The 19,178-nt window shown below is 47.5% G+C and overlaps 2 protein-coding genes across 2 annotated transcripts in view; both read right to left on the bottom strand.

Moving 5' to 3' along the window:
• The window catches only part of ap5s1 (adaptor related protein complex 5 subunit sigma 1), a 2,427-nt gene extending 1,784 nt beyond the window's left edge, over window positions 1-643 (bottom strand). The window contains exon 1 of the mRNA XM_079286543.1: window positions 399-643. Within this exon, the coding sequence (XP_079142669.1) occupies window positions 399-580 (182 nt within the window). The 5' untranslated portion in view covers window positions 581-643. The remainder of the gene's footprint in view (window positions 1-398) is intronic.
• A 6,425-nt stretch (window positions 644-7,068) lies between these two features.
• Window positions 7,069-13,907, bottom strand: cdc25b (cell division cycle 25B). Its single transcript, XM_079286471.1, has 15 exons — window positions 13,380-13,907; window positions 13,140-13,222; window positions 12,700-12,751; window positions 11,286-11,327; window positions 11,133-11,166; window positions 10,703-10,822; window positions 10,266-10,385; window positions 10,045-10,182; window positions 9,807-9,884; window positions 9,512-9,703; window positions 9,127-9,231; window positions 8,982-9,044; window positions 8,806-8,904; window positions 8,369-8,614; window positions 7,069-8,075 (listed from the first exon to the last, which is right to left on the bottom strand). The coding sequence occupies exons 1-15, from the start codon at window positions 13,592-13,594 to the stop codon at window positions 7,935-7,937; spliced, it is 1,728 nt and encodes a 575-aa protein (XP_079142597.1). The 5' UTR covers window positions 13,595-13,907; the 3' UTR covers window positions 7,069-7,934.
• Window positions 13,908-19,178: the final 5,271 nt, after the last annotated feature.

The following is a 19,178-nucleotide window of genomic DNA, read 5'->3' on the forward strand; positions in this document are numbered from 1 at the left end:
CAATCAGGGAATGAGCAGGAAGCAGAGAGGAGGTGGATGCAGTACCGTGGACAACAGGAGGAGGGTGCTGGAGGCATTGAACTAGAGCGCGTGTCCTACGTCACTTCCTTTATTTATTCTGTTCAGACAAAGCTAGTTACAACAGTTGCCCACATTGAAAGTTTGTATTTCCTGACTTGTGTCCTGTTGGTCTCCAGGTGAAGCGGTCTGTTGGTGTATCAGTGCAGCTACACTGCAGAGTGACGCAGAGGGCAGAACGCTGCTCTGCATCACTTACTAAAGGAATGCTCTTAACTTAAGGTACCTCTAAATTGTCAAAAGTCAATACATTTGGAGATACATGTTTTTCAATTGACAGGAAAAGGATGAAACAGTGTCATTTATTCAGGACGACTCACCGAGCCACCACGGAGGTCTTCTCCTTCTGCAGGAGCCGCCTCTCCTCCGGGCTGAGCCCGCGGTCCTGGTCGGACAGGATGCCCTCATCTGGACCGAAGACCCGGGAGTAAAGAACCCGACTCGCTCCGGCATCAAGAGCACCGACCGGACAGACGCTGTGGATCAGGAAACAACGAACCATGTTGTCACGTGCGGACAATTACGTCTCACGAGCAGTGTTTACTGATGTTGCTACCGATTCCTCACTTCCGCGTTAGTCAGCTGACCGCTCTTGGTAATAGTTGCTACGCGTTGTTTGAACCACCAGATGGCGCTCGCATTATACATTATATTATAGCATGTTATATTACATTATATTACATTATTGTTATTTTATGTTATATTATATTGTATTATATTATATTCTAGCATGTTATATTACATTATTATGTCATTGTATGTTATATTATATTGTATTATATTATAGCATGTTATATTACATTATTTTATGTTATATTACATTATATTGTATTGTATATTATATTATAGCATGTTATATTACATTATATTACATTTTTATGTTATTTTATGTTATATTATATTGTATTGTATCATATTATAGCATGTTATATTACATTGTTATTTTATGTCATATTATATTATATTGTATTGTATTTTATTATATTATAGCATGTTATATTACATTTTTTTGTTATTTTATGTTATATTATATTGTATTATATTATATTATAGCATGTTATATTACATTATATTACATTTTTGTTATTTTATGTCATATTATATGATATTGTATTATATTATAGCATGTTATATTACATTATGTTATTTTATGTCATATTATATTGTATTATATTATAGCATGTTATATTACATTATTTTATGTTATATTATATTATATTGTATTATATTACATTGTTATTTTATGTTATTATATTGTATTATATTCAAACCAAGACTACCTAATTTAGGGAGAAGCAACATCTTAATTAAGGAAAATAGGACCGATACAAGATGTTTAGGAAGGTGAAGACAGGATATAGGGCACAAAACATAAAGATATTCAATATATTATCAAAGAATACCAGAAAAAAAATGCATTTGTGAAGCTGGAACCAGTGAATTCTTTCATGTTTTTTTTGACAACTGTACGACAAGGATAAATGAATCAGATCAGATCGACCTCAATTGAATTTGAAATAACCGAAAGACTGGAAGTGATAAGAATTTGAGAAAGCGTGTCGTTGTGTAGATGTGGATTAAAACAGGAGGAGAAATAAGAGATCAGACCAGAGATTGTTTCTGGGGTCTCAGAAGACAAACAGAGGCAGCTGTTCATCCAACAGCTGCTGCTGATCCAACAGCTGCTGCTGGTCACGCTTCTTTACTCGGAGAGGCCCTGCTCAGTGTGCGTGTGTGTGTGTGTGAGACTCTAGGTCCTGTTGACCTCCTCACCCTCTGCCCATCAGCTGCTGAGACTGAGACGCGCTGTAACAGGACCTGAGGATGCGACGGTTCTTCTTGTTTGTGGGATTTCATTTTTTTAGGGATTCAAATCTTTCTTCATCGGACGTTCTGCTTTTGTCATTTTTTTACAGCTGTAAGACGAGAGCAGCAGCACATAAGTGCATACGGTGCAATGGCTTTAGGGATAGCGATGTCTGTCTGTCCACCACTGTGATCACTGAAATATCTCACAGATGAATGGGTGCATTCCCATCAAACTAAAGACATTCATGGTCCCCAGCAGATGAACCTGAATTACCTCCTCTGACTTTTAGTCTCGTGCAGAGTCCTCAGCATTGCCTTGAATTAACTGATCTCCTGGAGGGCCATTCGAGCTTCTTCCAGACTAATGGGGCTTAAATTGAACCTCCGGAGTCAAGTTGAACTCAAAATGAATGTTGTGTGATTAGAAGATTTCAATTTAGCAGTGAAATACTGTGCCTCCAAATCTACAAGATGGATTTGCATGAATTTGGTAACAACACCTGACTTTTCCTCCATCTTGTGGATGGATTGCCATGAAACTGGGGACAAACATTTCGCCTCGTCTTGAATTAGGAGATGGTCAGTTGTTGTTTCAGCACCAACGAAGAAGAAGTTCCATTTAACGCGGGAGTCTTGTTGGTACTACGACCGAAAAGCTCGACAAGTTCTGTCTGATGCTCGATAATTGCAATGAAATAGTTTGCGTAACATGTTAAAATGCTGTCAAAGGTTTATTGCTGGAACGTAGATGTGTGTAGTTGTCAAACACCAGAATCCCCTTCTGTATAAACGACCATCGCTGTGAGCTTTGTATCATATTCATTTACGCGTCTTCATTTACTCAACAATGCTGATGCTAATTTAAGTTTCAAAAAGACTCATTTTAAGAGAGTAGTTTTCTCATGACTGTACATTTAATATGAAGCTCCAGCCAGCAGACAGTTAGCTTAGCTTAGCATAAAGACTGTAAACAGGGGGAAACAGCTAGCCTGGCTCTGTTCAGATTTTACCTTCAGACAAGGCCAAGCTAGCTGTTTTCCCCCTGATGCCAGTCTTCATGCTAAGCTAAGCTAGCTGCTGACCGTAGCTTCACATGAGACTCTCTGCAGGAAAGCTGGTATTGCCTCCTTTAGATTAAGGTTGGGTTTGAGGAATAAGCCTCCCCTTAATGCCCAGTCCGGCTGTGTGAAGCTCTCCATCTGAAGAGGCGTGGACAACAACTATTTCTGCAACTCCCACGCTGTGTAATAATGAACTCAGAGCACTTTGCAGGTGAGTAAGTGAGCAGGTCGATCCGCCACAATCAGTGTGAACATGCAAAGTGAAAGTGAAGCCAGATTCCCAGGTTTTCACTGCAGCGGGATACAGGAGATCAGATGGGTGTGCAGCCGTGAACACCACAACACTTTCAGTGTTTTTTAACTCTGAGTCACAGCTCCCTCTGACGAAACAACCAGCTGAATAAGAACAACAGGATGTGGGCGAAGCGGAGGACCAATGACAGCGAGGCCCACGAGTTTGAAATAAAGGAAGCTGAAGACAACAATATCTTTCTCAGCAGGGGACCCACAACACGTTCCACAGCCCCACCCACAACACTGTCCACAGCCCCACCCACAACACGGTCCACAGCCCCACCCAGAACACGTTCCACAGCCCCACCCACAACACGGTCCACAGCCCCACCCAGAACACGGTCCACAGCCCCACCCAGAACACGGTCCACAGCCCCACCCAGAACACGGTCCACAGCCCCACCCACAACACGTTCCACAGCCCCACCCACAACACGTTCCACAGCCCCACCCAGAACACGTTCCACAGCCCCACCCAGAACACGGTCCACAGCCCCACCCAGAACACGGTCCACAGCCCCACCCACAACACGGTCCACAGCCCCACCCAGAACACGGTCCACAGCCCCACCCACAACACGGTCCACAGCCCCACCCACAACACGGTCCACAGCCCCACCCACAACACGGTCCACAGCCCCACCCACAACACGTTCCACAGCCCCACCCAGAACACGTTCCACAGCCCCACCCACAACACGGTCCACAGCCCCACCCACAACACGGTCCACAGCCCCACCCACAACACGGTCCACAGCCCCACCCACAACACGGTCCACAGCCCCACCCACAACACGGTCCACAGCCCCACCCACAACACGGTCCACAGCCCCACCCAGAACACGTTCCACAGCCCCACCCACAACACGGTCCACAGCCCCACCCACAACACGGTCCACAGCCCCACCCACAACACGGTCCACAGCCCCACCCACAACACGGTCCACAGCCCCACCCACAACACGGTCCACAGCCCCACCCAGAACACGTTCCACAGCCCCACCCACAACACGTTCCACAGCCCCACCCACAACACGGTCCACAGCCCCACCCACAACACGGTCCACAGCCCCACCCACAACACGGTCCACAGCCCCACCCACAACACGGTCCACAGCCCCACCCACAACACGGTCCACAGCCCCACCCACAACACGGCCCACAGCCCCACCCACAACACGGCCCACAGCCCCACCCACAACACGGTCCACAGCCCCACCCACAACACGGTCCACAGCCCCACCCACAACACGGCCCACAGCCCCACCCACAACACGGCCCACAGCCCCACCCACAACACGGTCCACAGCCCCACCCACAACACGGTCCACAGCCCCACCCACAACACGGTCCACAGCCCCACCCACAACACGGTCCACAGCCCCACCCACAACACGGTCCACAGCCCCACCCACAACACGTTCCACAGCCCCACCCAGAACACGTTCCACAGCCCCACCCACAACACGGTCCACAGCCCCACCCACAACACGGTCCACAGCCCCACCCACAACACGGTCCACAGCCCCACCCACAACACGGTCCACAACCCCACCCACAACACGGTCCACAGCCCCACCCAGAACACGTTCCACAGCCCCACCCACAACACGTTCCACAGCCCCACCCACAACACGGTCCACAGCCCCACCCACAACACGGTCCACAGCCCCACCCACAACACGGTCCACAGCCCCACCCACAACACGGTCCACAGCCCCACCCACAACACGTTCCACAGCCCCACCCACAACACGTTCCACAGCCCCACCCACAACACGTTCCACAGCCCCACCCACAACACGGTCCACAGCCCCACCCACAACACGGTCCACAGCCCCACCCACAACACGGTCCACAGCCCCACCCACAACACGGTCCACAGCCCCACCCACAACACGGCCCACAGCCCCACCCACAACACGGCCCACAGCCCCACCCACAACACGGTCCACAGCCCCACCCACAACACGGTCCACAGCCCCACCCACAACACGGCCCACAGCCCCACCCACAACACGGTCCACAGCCCCACCCACAACACGGTCCACAGCCCCACCCACAACACGGTCCACAGCCCCACCCACAACACGGTCCACAGCCCCACCCACAACACGGTCCACAGCCCCACCCAGAACACGTTCCACAGCCCCACCCACAACACGGTCCACAGCCCCACCCACAACACGTTCCACAGCCCCACCCACAACACGGTCCACAGCCCCACCCACAACACGGTCCACAGCCCCACCGCTAGTGACTCATCACAGGTCGTACGTCGAGGTAAACGCTACGAGTCAAAACACGCAGCAGGAACGGCTCAACATTCGGGGAAGATTAAGTTGAGACCAACAGGTAGAAACCTCATTCCTGTCCCCGGTTCCGGTCTTGAAGCCGATTATAGCTTCATACGAGATTTCATACGAGACTGGCCATTCGTGGTCTTGCTCAGACAAAGGTTGCTGCTCGATTGGAAAAGGCTCATTGACAAACATGTTAAGACCACAGAGATCCATCTCATCTTACGATCACAACACGGATCTCCAGGGTTCAGGAAAGCCTTAAAGCCTTTTCAGTTTAATTGCGCAACACAACAGACAGTTACTTGTGTCAGCTACAAACTGTTTTCTATGAATTAGTCTTCAGATCTGTGAGATAAAGGCCGGCCCTCCCTCTCCCAAACCCACATGGCCGATGGGAAACTGCCTGATTTCAAACTCTGGTAAAGTGCCAGAAGGGAGCGGTGCTTTCACAACCCTCCGTCCGATCGGTCACGTGTTTACAGGAGGCGGTGCCTCTGACTTGAGTCTCTTCTGTCGGGGGAACGGCTGGTCGCCAGGCGACGGCCCCACAACGCCTCCCTCTGCATACAGGACTGTGGATATGTATGGACGGGCACGTGCTGCAGCAGAGGCAGCTCCAGGGCCGGCTAGAGAGGAAGCGGTCGAAAAAAACAGGAACTGCTGAGTGTGCAGGAAACCGTGTCCTCGTCCTGCAGAGGAGAAGACCAAGCAAACTGGCAGACGTGCCAGTCTTAGCGTTAAAGAGCGGAAAGTCTAGTTTACGTTGACAAACCTGCCAACAGGATTACAGCCTTGAATCAAACACAGAGGTGCATTAAGTCCGGATCGTGTCGTGTTACTACAAGTAACACGACAACTCTGATCATTTCAAGAGGCCTGCGTCACTGTTCCCAGCACAACAAGCAACACAGCGTTTATTCCAGTGAGCGGTGCATTAAGATCCCGTCATTAATCAGCTGCTGCCAGGCAGGCGTCGCGTCGCACAACGTAAATCTAAAGCAATCGTTAACAATTGCATTGCAGCAAGAAGCCGGCACGCTACAGACATTTTGTTCCACTGCGGGAAAATGTGAGAGTGATGTACGGAGATCAAGCTGTGCACTCGTGACAGTAACTGCAGCTCACTATGCAGCAAGCAGAGTGATGTAAAAACAGCCCTGTTCTCCTCTAAAGTTACCCAACTCACCAAACACACCCCGAACTATTGAGATGAGTCTGTAGCACACACATCAACAGCGAAGGAGGACCGAAAGCTTGCTCACGTTTACTTATTCTTTGATGAAGTGTCAAAATCGAAATAGTTTGTAAATGTGTGGGCTGCGTGACACGAAACATTTGATGAATTAAAGTAAGCTTTCGCACAAAAACATGTTCGATTCCTGAAGTAAGGTAGCGAATAAAACAACATTAAAGTATCTGTATGAAACATTGCATCGTCACGTCAATAGTGTGTTAAATGACTGTCAGCACGAAAAACTCATTTCTGACAATTAAAAATAAAGATCCTGCACATCACATTTGAACACACATTGGCTTTTTATTTCAGCAGCTCCCCCACGAGCCTGCACCAAAATATTCAAACCACCCCATCCGTTATAAACCGACTCGCTAGCCCTGCAGAGGGAGGACACGTCGTCCGAGAACAAAATAAAAATCAAAACAAAAAGATGAAAACTCCTCTCACACTTGCTGACCTGCAGCATCAGAAACGTCGCGCTGCAAAGGTAACAGGTAGCAGCCTCAGCATCTTCTGAGTGACAACAAAAACGTTCCATGTATTGCAACTGATCAGAAAAAAAGACTCTGCATGGATTTTAGATTTACAAATTGTCATTAAAATAGCTAATTTGCATTTTGGGACGCCTAGAGAAAGGCATAGTTAACAGATTAATATCTAAAGGGGTAAACAATTCATAAAAATATATAAAAGCAGTATCAAAAAAAAAAAAAAAGGAGAAAAAGCACCTCACCATCTCAAGGTGTTTAAAGTAAGTGCTTAGATAAAGGTGGGACACGACACATAAAAAACAGAAATATCCAGTGAGGAGGCTGACAGACGAGCCTCAGGCTGGCAGTGTGGTTTGTATTTTTGCAATCAGTGGTTCGTGCTGCAGCACGGTTAGACAGGCAGCAGTCCAAGTGGTTTTAAAACCATCACATTGCGTCTCAATGAAATGTGGTCACTGCACATCGGCAGCTCACGCGTTCATTCTCTCTCCGCTTTCAATTTGCATAAATAACTAACTTTGCTAAAGTTAAATGAAACTTTTAGAGACTTTATAAAATCATCTTCTGATGGCGCAGTTCCGAAAGGTATTTCCTCGTTGGTGGGGCGAGGCCTCGGGCTGAGGGGGGGGCAGTGTGTTTGAGAGGCAGGACGAGGAGGCGCTCACAGCTTCTTCAGTCGGCTGTACATGTCTCTCTTGCTGCGCTCCCCGGCCCAGGTGCGACTCTTGAGGCGAAAGGTCCTCAGGTCCTCCTTGAAGTCCTCGTGGTGCATGGGCCGGTAGGACTGAGGTTCACATCGTGACTGCGGAAGACAAGGAGACGCGTTCAAAGCACTCAAACCAACACTACGCGGGACAACTGCTCAGTAAGTGTTTGATGAGGCCGCGAAATAACCACGTTACATGTGACAAAATCATCTCAAATAACAAACTCCCGTCACGAGTATTGTCTGAACTTGCAAGCGGAGAAGACGTGCAAAGAAAAAGATAGTAAGTGCACCTCGACGTGAGCCAATTTCAGTCAAAATACCAACAGAATTGAACGGCTTCTATTGAAGCTCGAGTGGCTCACAGAGGAACCTGAAGCCAAACCGACCTGGAAGTGAGGGAAGAAGTCTTTGTACCCGCCCTTGAGGATGTAGAGCTCGGGGTAGTGGAGGTGGGGGTACTCGTTGGCGGCGCGGTCTCGCTCCCTGACGAACCGGCTCATCCGAGGGCCGCGCTCCGACGAGAACTCGCAGTGGAAGATGATGACGACGCGCTTGTCCGGGCAGGACGGGACGATGGGCGCTTTGAGGAGGAAGTCCTCCACCTGGTCCTCCTGGTGCAGGTTCAGGGCGCCCTGAGACCACAGAGAGGAACAAAAGCGCGTCATTCATAGAAGTACAGGAACTGACAGAGAGGCGTTCATGCAGAAACAGTCGACTGAATACAGACGATCCTCCATCATTTAAAAAACAAATGCGTTCAAACTGGAATATTTTATTGCCGTCGCTGACTTGTCGTGTAAATGCTTTAAAGAGTCTCTCTCACCTTGATGTGTCCCCCGTCAAACTCGTAGGGGTAGCGGCAGTCCATGACAATCACTTGCTCCACGAGATGATTGAACTGGCTGGACAGCGCTGCCACCATCTGAAAACACAACACAAACGTTTAACACGGCAAGAAGGCACGCCGACCAAACACTCGATCTCTGTTACGCAGCGCACCGTGTCCGGGGTGATGTACTTGAGGTCTTGATGTTTGCCGTCCACTGTGGGGAGTACAAAAGGCTGAGAGAGAACAAAGGAAATTGGATGAGCGGCGTAATGTCAGTTGAGTTACGAGTGTGAGAATCAGCAGTGCCGTCCGTACCTTGGTGAAATCTCCTATCAGCTCGGTAGAACCGTCCTCGCCGTCCAGCAGCTTCTCGATGTCTGTCTGGCAGAAGGACTTGGACCTCTGGAGCAGAGAGCCGCCCTGGAAGGAAAGGCGAGGGAACCACTTCAGGAGGCAGTCGAGGAGAAACACGAGGAGATCGTCTGCAAAGTCAGCGACAACAGCCGGTGCTGATCGAGACTGGACATCGGGCTCCAGGAACCACACGAATGGTTCCAGGACAGATGAACTAACGAACAGGTAAATGAAGGCCCCGCCCCCTGTTGCCATTCAGTCCACACTCGACTCATTCATTAAACTAATGACGCCGCGTGGTCTAAACCCCGATCCCTCACTACAGCGGGCAGCGAGGAGGACTCACCAGTCTTGGGGATTCAGGGTTCTGTTCCACGGTGGTGACCTGTGTTCCTGCCACGCTGCGGCGCCTCTTCACCCGGACCGGTGTGTTTTCGTCTCCGGAGCAGTCGGGACGCTTGGCGCAGAGACGCGGCGGGAGCGGACTGGGCACGGAGGGGGAGCGAAACAGGCTGCGTGGCCGGCAGCGAATCACGGGCTGAGGGCGACGAAGACAAACTCAATCAACGCGTCCGCCGAGCTGCATAAACACTTCAGCTTCTAGAGTCACCTGATGTGAAACAGCACCGAGACAAACTTACAGAGTCTTCTCCTGGACTGTCGCTCACCAGCGGGGCAGTGAGCAGGCTGGCCATGCCCATCGGCATCCCACAGTCGTTCTGCAGGCGACGAGGAAACAACGAGTTAGTGAGCCGTGAAATGAAAGTCTGATGTTCTGAATTCTCCAGAGGGAAGCAGTCAGTCAGACAATCTGAACAGAAACCCATTTGGCCGACACATCGTTTCCATTCATGCTGAGCGCGAGTGACCGGGCCTCACCTCCATGTTGTCATCCAGAGCGTCCAGGAAGCCGTCGTCCTCCTCGTCGTTCAGAGAGGATGTGGGGGAGGAACGCCTCAGGAACATGGGGCTGCAGTCAAAGACGTCCAGCTGCTGGATCGGCGGGGGCGACGAAAACTGGAAGGACAGAAAAGACGAGGCGCGTCAGAGTCTTTCCAGGAGCAGGCGCTCGAACGCTCGTTCGTCACACGCTGAAGTACCATGAGCGCCGGCGCGGAGCTGGGCCGGCGGGCCAACGCGTCCTCGGCCCGACTGCTGTTGAAGGAGCGCACGCGACACCGTGACACCGGCTTGGTTGGTTTCTTGAATTCAAAGCCCTCCTGAGAGGAAGAAAGAAAAGTGAAAGAGTGAACTCACGCGCAACCTTTAAGGTGCAGTTTCACATCAAACCCGTTACCAGCCGAGAGGCTCCCGACACACATCACCTGTACGCAGCATCAACACACACGCTGCCTTCATCTGCGTTTAAACACCAGACATGAAATCAACAGCGCTCTGAGAACTTCCAAGTGGTAGAATAGAATCCAAAGATCGGCCAAACTTTTAAGACAAATAATGCAATGACTTCGTCACGGCAACAAACCGGTGTTCTGAGCATTTCACGAGTTCTTATCTACGAAGCGTGTGCGTCACGGACCTTCGGCATGTTTTCCTTGTTGTCGCGTTGAGAGGAGGCCATCATTTGGGAGGGTTGTTGTCCGAATATTCCGTAGCGGTGGGAATCCGTTTCCTGTCCTTTCAGAGACGGACTGTAACTCTGGAGAGGAGGGGGGGGGGAGTCAGCAACTGTAAACAAGCTGTGCTGCAGTAGCTTCACACTGGACTCTTTAAATATGTAAATCTGCCCTCAAGACAACTTCCCGTTACTCATCCCAACTGGCCCTTAAGCCTCACAATAAAACAAACATCAAGCTGTGATTCTGTTAGAACTCCCTTCTGTGTGATTTATGAAAACTCCTCTGGAGGAATGTTTGGACACGAGGATATTAGTGCTTTATTAACGGCCAAATTATCAGCATCAGCCAAAGGTTTGGCCAACTTTAAAAAAACATGCCAAATGTCCTTACCGGCAATGAGTTGATCCTTCTAATTGGCATCCTGCTATAATTGGTAGAGGACAGAGGAAGCATTGTGGTGAATACAAACTCTAATAGTTTGAGTTAGAGAGCAATAAAAACACCCGTTAATGATTTCAGATTATTGACCATAAAGCAACTTACTCGTTGACAACTCTGCTCGACTGTTGAATGGCCTTTTCAAATCTGCAACAGAAAACAAACGGTTCACAATGAGCTGAAACGGTCAGTAATATAAAACTGATTAACACTAATATAGTACAGGAAAGAAAGACAAGGCTGCAACCAACGATGAGTTGATTCATCATTCATTCTAAAATAGCGTCACAATCTCTCAGAGCTCAATCGAATGCCTTCAAAACGTTAAAGTCAAAATTGTTGACAATAACTTTTCTGCCAAAGATCTTTATAATAAAAGCTGCGGAGGAAAGAGGCAGCCAGGCTTTCATTGGCGGTCGAAGAACACCGCGTGCCATTAAACTCCAGAGAAGAGAATCTGCAGCTCTTTTGGGGAAGCGAGAGGAACGGTTGGACTAGAGGAAGTTGGTTGAATGCAAAGAGGCAAGAGGTGGTCTTTGCACTGGAGTAATGCCCACCTGTATGCTAAATGAGCGGCGAGCTCGTGCGAGTGGGGGAGAAGTGACGCAGGGATCAGCTAATCGACCATATGTCTGCTGGAGCCAACGCCGCCAACCCCTTTTCTGCAAGAGCCTTTTGTTTGTGGAGGAGCGAGCGTGTCCATTCAATGCGGACCAGGAGAAGGGAGGGCAGCTGTTCTCCGGGGTGCCCTCATTTCTAAGGCCGGGACGCAGAAGAACCTCCAGCCCCCCTATTCATATTGATAGACCAGTGCATAGGAAGAGTGTGCCAAAACCCAGAGGGGGTGCGCTGTCATTAAACCCAAGCGGCCTCCCCCAACCTGGAAAACCTCCTAGCAACCGAGCCGGAGGTGAACGAGGTCTTGAGGACCAAATGCTGCTGTAAAGGAAGTCTCACATCAGACAGCGGCAGATGTCTGCAGAGACTCACCCAGCTCAGAGTTGAGAGGAAGGGGCCACCCAAGATCAGCAGGCCGAGGGCACGCTGACAAACTGGTCACGATAACGAGGTGGACCTGCATGTCTCCGCTAATGTAAAGCTCGTTGCAATATTTATTATTTAGACATTTTCAAAATTACCAACTGGGCGTCTGTGGTGACATTCCTGGAGAAAGACGTATTATGGTTTGTCTCTATTGTGTACAGACAAACTAATGGAACGATGCACACAATTATGAAAACGTGAAGCTCACGTATCAACAAAAAGCACAAACGCATAGTTTTCACTCAAATAGAAATCCCACTTTAAGGAAAGTTAAGATGACATGTCTTTATCAGTTCATCTTCTCAGTAAAAACAATAATGAGTGAAGCCGTCCTCTTTAAGCTAAAGGTAGAAACAATAATCCTACAGATGAGAAGTAGTGCTTGGCTCAGGGCGGAGGTGGTGTCTGGGTAAGCAGCCGCACAGCTCACGGGCCGATTGATTAGAACAGACACGACGAGGCCAGTGCAACTTACGTGTCATCCATTTCAACAGCGTCCATGGGGCTGGGCAGGTCCATGCCGAGGCCTGCAGGAAGAGATGCGTGTCCAGGTCAACATAAGCATCAGGTGGGAAAGTGGCACCAACGGCAATTTGATTTTACACTTAAGACCCGGTGACTCATCCAGTGCTACAATCATTCCAAATGATATTAATATATTTCGTTAATCGTGTTAGACAAAGAAACATAACAAATCCTCCTAACTGAGAAGTTGGGAACAAGGTTATGTTTTTAATTTTGCTTGAAAAATGAACTGAATAGTTACAACTTCATTTTCTGTACTAAAAAACAAGCATTGAGCGTAATCACAGGACGCGACTATGACAGGCGGTGCAATAGATTTACAGTCGGCCCTTGGGCATCAGTTCTAACAGCATCAATTAGCACAGACTATAGATATTTAGGAGGACTCACCAGCATCAGATGACACGTCAGAAGCAAAGGAGCAAACCTTCTCAAGGGGTGCATGCTTTCTCCTTTTCGGAGTATCACACAGGCTGTGTGGGGAAAAGAATGCACATCAGTGATGTGGACATTAGCCCAGACTGAGCATGCTAGGAATACATTACGGTTCATCCAGGGCTTGAACAAAAACAAACAGCAGTAGATGAAATACACAGGAAGAAATAATATGTAAAAATTAAAGAATATTACCTTCCGAGTCCAGCTAAGTTGTTCATGTCCAGAGCCAAATTGGTGACAGGGGACAGCACAGTGGAGGGTCCAGGGGAGAACAGGTCCCTGCAGTGCATGTTCTTTGTGCTCAACTCGGGCAGGCAGAGCGAGGAAAGCCCGGGGATCCCGTCGGGCCTGCTCTTCAAAACAGTCTTAACAGGACTGGTGCAGACAAAAACATCATCCGACTCCATCTTAAGCCGTCCAATTTGTTTTAAATCCAGCAGACGGTATTGCTCTGCCGAAGATTTAATTTGAATTTCGGGTCTGGAGAGGAACAAATTAGCGAAAGACGGTCCAAAACGTCAAGCTAACCCGGAAGCTAACCAGTTAGCGAGCAACAATTTACGAAAACATTTCCAAACATAGGATCCCAAACACTGGCCGGAAGTGATTCGGTCCTGCAAACGACTAAAGCCGCATAGCTGCTGCTGCTGCTGCTGCTGCTGTGTGTGTGTGTGTCAGAGGGCTGCAGCACAGCGGACTCCCTCTCTGACAGCCCCCTGGTTTCTGAGAAAAAGCAGAGTGCAGCACCCCCGTTTTTATGTTCAAAATAGAAGCTCCGGAGCGGCAATCCCTCAGCCAATCAGCACTGTTGTTACATTCAGCGGACCAATCAGAGCGCAGTTGTCCTCGCACCGGATAGGGGAGAGGAAGGAGGACGTGACACAAGCTTTTAACATTTTCATTTTTCTTCTCAGATATCTTTTGTTCTCGACTCTCAACTGTGGGCTCCATGTTTTTTGATTAATGGATCCATCAAATTACAATATATATCTATATATTACTGATTAATATACCTGCTTTTTGGACATTAAATCCATTTTAATTTAGTAAATGTTCACTTGGCTTCTAATATTTGGAAAAAGATGAGTAAAAAGATGAGTAAAAAGAGGACAGAGCTTTGCAAATATCTCTCTTAATTTACAAAATGGCTGCATTTCAAGTCAAATAATGTCATAATAAACACCAGTAATTCATCTTAACTGTGGTTTACACATGCGAGCTGAAATCAGATATTATTGAATAATTCTTACAGTACATAGATAGATAGATAGATAGATAGATAGATAGATAGATAGATAGATAGATAGATAGATAGATAGATAGATAGATAGATCATACGCCTCCCACACAAAGTGACTCACACAAATCAGTTTTCCACTGATGACTACTGGTATTTCCTTTTCGCTGTTTTTCTCCCTTTCTGTTGCAGCAGAGCACACGTTCTTCTTCTCTCTTAAATCCTGTCAAATGTATGAATGTTTCTAACTTGGATAGACAGAATGGACACAGAGAGAAGATGCATCAATTTCAAAAAATCACAAATATGTTTTGATTTAAAGAAGGAAACAATATTATCATCACTGCTCTTCTGGTTTCCATGAATTCAAAGCAGGGGACATGTGTTGATGAAAGGAAGCACACAGCGTTTAGTTTCAGTGTCGGTACTTGTGGTTCTTTCTTTGCGTCTTGCTGCTGGTCTGTCATGTCTAAGATGTCTTGCTGTGTCACTACAGGTTTCCTCTTCAGGACTCCATTTTGAAAGGCTCGAGTAACAGCGGCCGAAGCCCATGTTTATAAAGTCGAACACAACATTGCAGACAAACAGACACACACATGCCTGTAAGGAGTTCAACCAGACGGCTGAGTCAGTCCATCTGACACAGCCAGACAGATGTTACCGGTAAAAACACCTCAGAGGTTTATCGAGCGTTCATGTTTGTGCTTCTGCAACTCTGTTTGATTCAAATCCTTCCACCAGAAGTGCAGGTGTCTCATGCAGTCCTGGTTGTATTCACAATGCTAAATGTGCAGTTATATATAATTCAGAATGTGATACCTTGTCATGCAGGCAGCACCCATTTCAGGACAACACCAGCGCTTCAGTATTCCAACGGGAAGGACTTTCAGTATCACTGTAACGGGGGGGGGGGGGGGGTGCTGACCTTTGGCTCGGGGAGGAACGACCTTTCACTGCAGTCACCAGTCTTTGTTCGGATGAAGTATCTGCATGATTTGCATCACCGATGTAAATTAACTTTAATGAACCTGTACGAGCACAGGCCTGGGACTCCGGGCTCCGGGGGGGGGGGGGGGGGGGGGGGCACAGACTCATCTCAAATAAAACCTCCACAAAACCTCCCGACACCTTCTGTTCCCACCAAAGCTGCACTGACGTCCCACTGCCGACCAATTTCCTCTTTACACGAGCTCACTCCAACTGACACGGAGAACAAGGTGAGATTCACAATCTGCTGCTGCTGAAGCTACCGCAGCTTTTCATCACTGAATATCTCCTGCATGCATTTCAACAATCACGTGATTCTAAACCGTGTAGTTCTTCATTCACTGACTCATTATTATGCTTTATTATTTATGAAGGCCTTCTGGGAAAACTCTGTTTCATCTCTGCAAAAATATTTCACAACAAATAATCAGCAACAATTTTGATAATCGTTGAATCATTTTTTATGCACAAATGAAAGAAATACTCTCGTTTCACGAATGTGCGGATTTCTTCTTCTTCTTCTTCTTTTCTTCATTAACTGCTTTTCTCTGTTTTATATAATAGAACCAGAATATTTCCGGACTGTTGGTCACCATGTTGAGCAGCCCTACATATCTAATAACGCGAATGATGCTAATATTAGCATTGATTTGTCTCTTGATTTATTTCTGTATTGTTTTGTCGTAAACTCTTTGCTTGGCCTGGTCTCCCACAAACACACTAAAAACCTAAACCTGCATACCATGAGCTCAAAACCGTCAGCAAGAAGATTATTTGTTTGTTAAGAACGAGAATTTCCTTCAGGGAGACCAATCGTTTCACTAACCGGCCCAAACAACCATCGAACCCAAGGCTTGAACCAACATAGCTTCATAAGCGTACACACACACACACACACGCACACACACACACACACACACAGACACACACACAAACACACACACACACACACACACACAGACACACACACAAACACACACACACACACACACACACACAGACACACACACCCACAAACACACAGACACACACACACAGACAGACACACACACACACACAGACACACGCACACACACAGAGACACACACACACACACAGACACACACACACACACACACAGACACACACACCCACACACAAACACACACACCCACACACAAACACACACACACACACACACATACACACACACACACACAGACACACACACCCACAGACACACACACACACACACACAAACACACACACACACACACAGACACTCACACACACACAGACACACGCACACACACAGAGACACACACACACACACAGACACACACACACACACACACAGACACACACACCCACACACAAACACACACACCCACACACAAACACACACACACACACACACACACACACACACAGACACACACACCCACAGACACACACACACACACACACAAACACACACACACACACACAGACACACACACCCACAAACACACAGACACACACACACAGACACACACACACACACAGACACACACACACACACACACACACACACACACGCTGCCCACTATAGTTTTGTAAGTGTGAAGGGTGAAGCTGATCTTCCTTTGAATGCTGAAGCTGCAGATGTTTTGTGAAAATTGAAAACTGAATTTGGCAACTTTCTTGCCAGAAAAAAACAAGTTTTCACAACTTGTTGCTATGAAGCTCGAGACTCATAAAAGAATACAGCAACTTTGAAAAGACATTAAAAGTGCAAAGAGAATATGATTTGGTTTCAAGTCTTCCACATGGAGTTTCTGCAGCTCTGCATGTGTAGGAAGTAATAAGACTTTACTCTCTGTAAGAGAAGCAACACCAGCAAGTAAAATACGAGTCAAAGTCCTACATTCAAATGATTGCATCAAAGTAAAGAAGTATTATCAGCTAAATGTACTCAAATGCTCAAACTAGCAAATACTTGTGTTCGTTCGAGGTGCAGAGTAATCCACACAGACGAGGATTCAAATCATCATATTAAACGGCTTCAAGACACCTGGCAAAAAGATATATTCCATTTAAAATGCCTGACATGAAACAGATTAAGTATATAAGTATATATATTCGTGCTGGGCAAGTTAACGCGTTCATTTTGCGTGAACGCATTCATTAATTAACGCCGACAATTATTTTATCGCGCGTTAACGCATTTTTAAAATTTAATATAATTCTTTAATTTTTTAATTTTTTAATTGAAAGACAAGAGACAATACATATACATAACAACAAGAGGACAAGAACAGTGGGATGAAAGGCAGCAAACATCCTGTCGTCAGTCATGTTGGTGCACCTCTACGCTGACATTCACCGTAAACGCATTCAAACGCACAGATCGGGAGCGAAGGACTTTGAAAGTTAGCGGAAACATTAACGTGAGACAACATCCGGTTTCTTTAGCCCAACATCCGGTTTCCAGAATAAGATGCCAACAAAGTATGAATTATATTCACATTAAGTATGAACCATGCTGCCTGCATCTCGTGAACCAAATGTTGTTGCCCTTTTGTTCATAGAGCAGTACTTTAAAATAAAAGTGCGCAATACACTACTTTATAATTCATTGTTGAACTTTACCAAAACAATGAGATTAATTGCGATCAATCGCAAAAAATCCATGCAATTAATCGCGATTAAATATTTTAATCGTTGCCCAGCACGAATAATTTAACAAGTTTAATCTCTAACGTGTTGTACATTTTGGATGCAACATCTTAATCACTAAGTATACCTCTATAACTATACAAGTACAAGTACCTCAAAGTTGTACTGAAGTACAGTATTTGAGTAAAAGTACTTTGGGAGGGACAACTGACAGACAACCTAAAAGCTAAAAGTGCAGGACACTGAGTGGACACTTACTTGTGCGTTTACGTTTGTCTTGTCTGTAAATGTGATGCAGCAGCATGAACACCGGCGCTGGTTCAAACAGGCCATTGACCCGGACGCAGAGGCAGCTACACTACAGAGCACAGGCTGCCGCTGACACACCACGCTGTGGGTAACGAACACGAGAGCACCACGCTGTGGGTAACGAACACGAGAGCACCACGCTGTGGGTAACGAACACGAGAGCACCACGCTGTGGGTAACTAACAGGAGAGCACCACGCTGTGGGTAACTCACAGGAGAGCACCACGCTGTGGGTAACGAACAGGAGAGCACCACGCTGTGGGTAACGAACACGAGAGCACCACGCTGTGGGTAACGAACACGAGAGCACCACGCTGTGGGTAACGAACACGAGAGCACCACGCTGTGGGTAACTCACAGGACAGCACCACGCTGTGGGTAACGAACACGAGAGCACCACGCTGTGGGTAACTCACAGGAGAGCACCACGCTGTGGGTAACTCACAGGAGAGCACCACGCTGTGGGTAACGAACACGAGAGCACCACGCTGTGGGTAACGAACACGAGAGCACCACGCTGTGGGTAACTCACAGGAGAGCAACACGCTGTGGGTAACTCACAGGAGAGCACCACGCTGTGGGTAACGAACACGAGAGCACCACGCTGTGGGTAACGAACACGAGAGCACCACGCTGTGGGTAACTCACACGAGAGCACCACGCTCTGGGTAACTAAGTTTGACCCACAATAGCGGCATTAATTGAAGCCCTCTGACCCCTCGAGGGTCAAGGGAGTAAATAAATACTAATCGAAGAGGAAGCCCAGATGAAAGCTCCACGATGAAGAAGAACAGCAACAACATCAAACGTACTCCAACACA

Source organism: Melanostigma gelatinosum, assembly GCF_949748355.1.
Source record: "Melanostigma gelatinosum genome assembly, chromosome: 16".
Classification (NCBI taxonomy): domain Eukaryota; kingdom Metazoa; phylum Chordata; class Actinopteri; order Perciformes; family Zoarcidae; genus Melanostigma; species Melanostigma gelatinosum.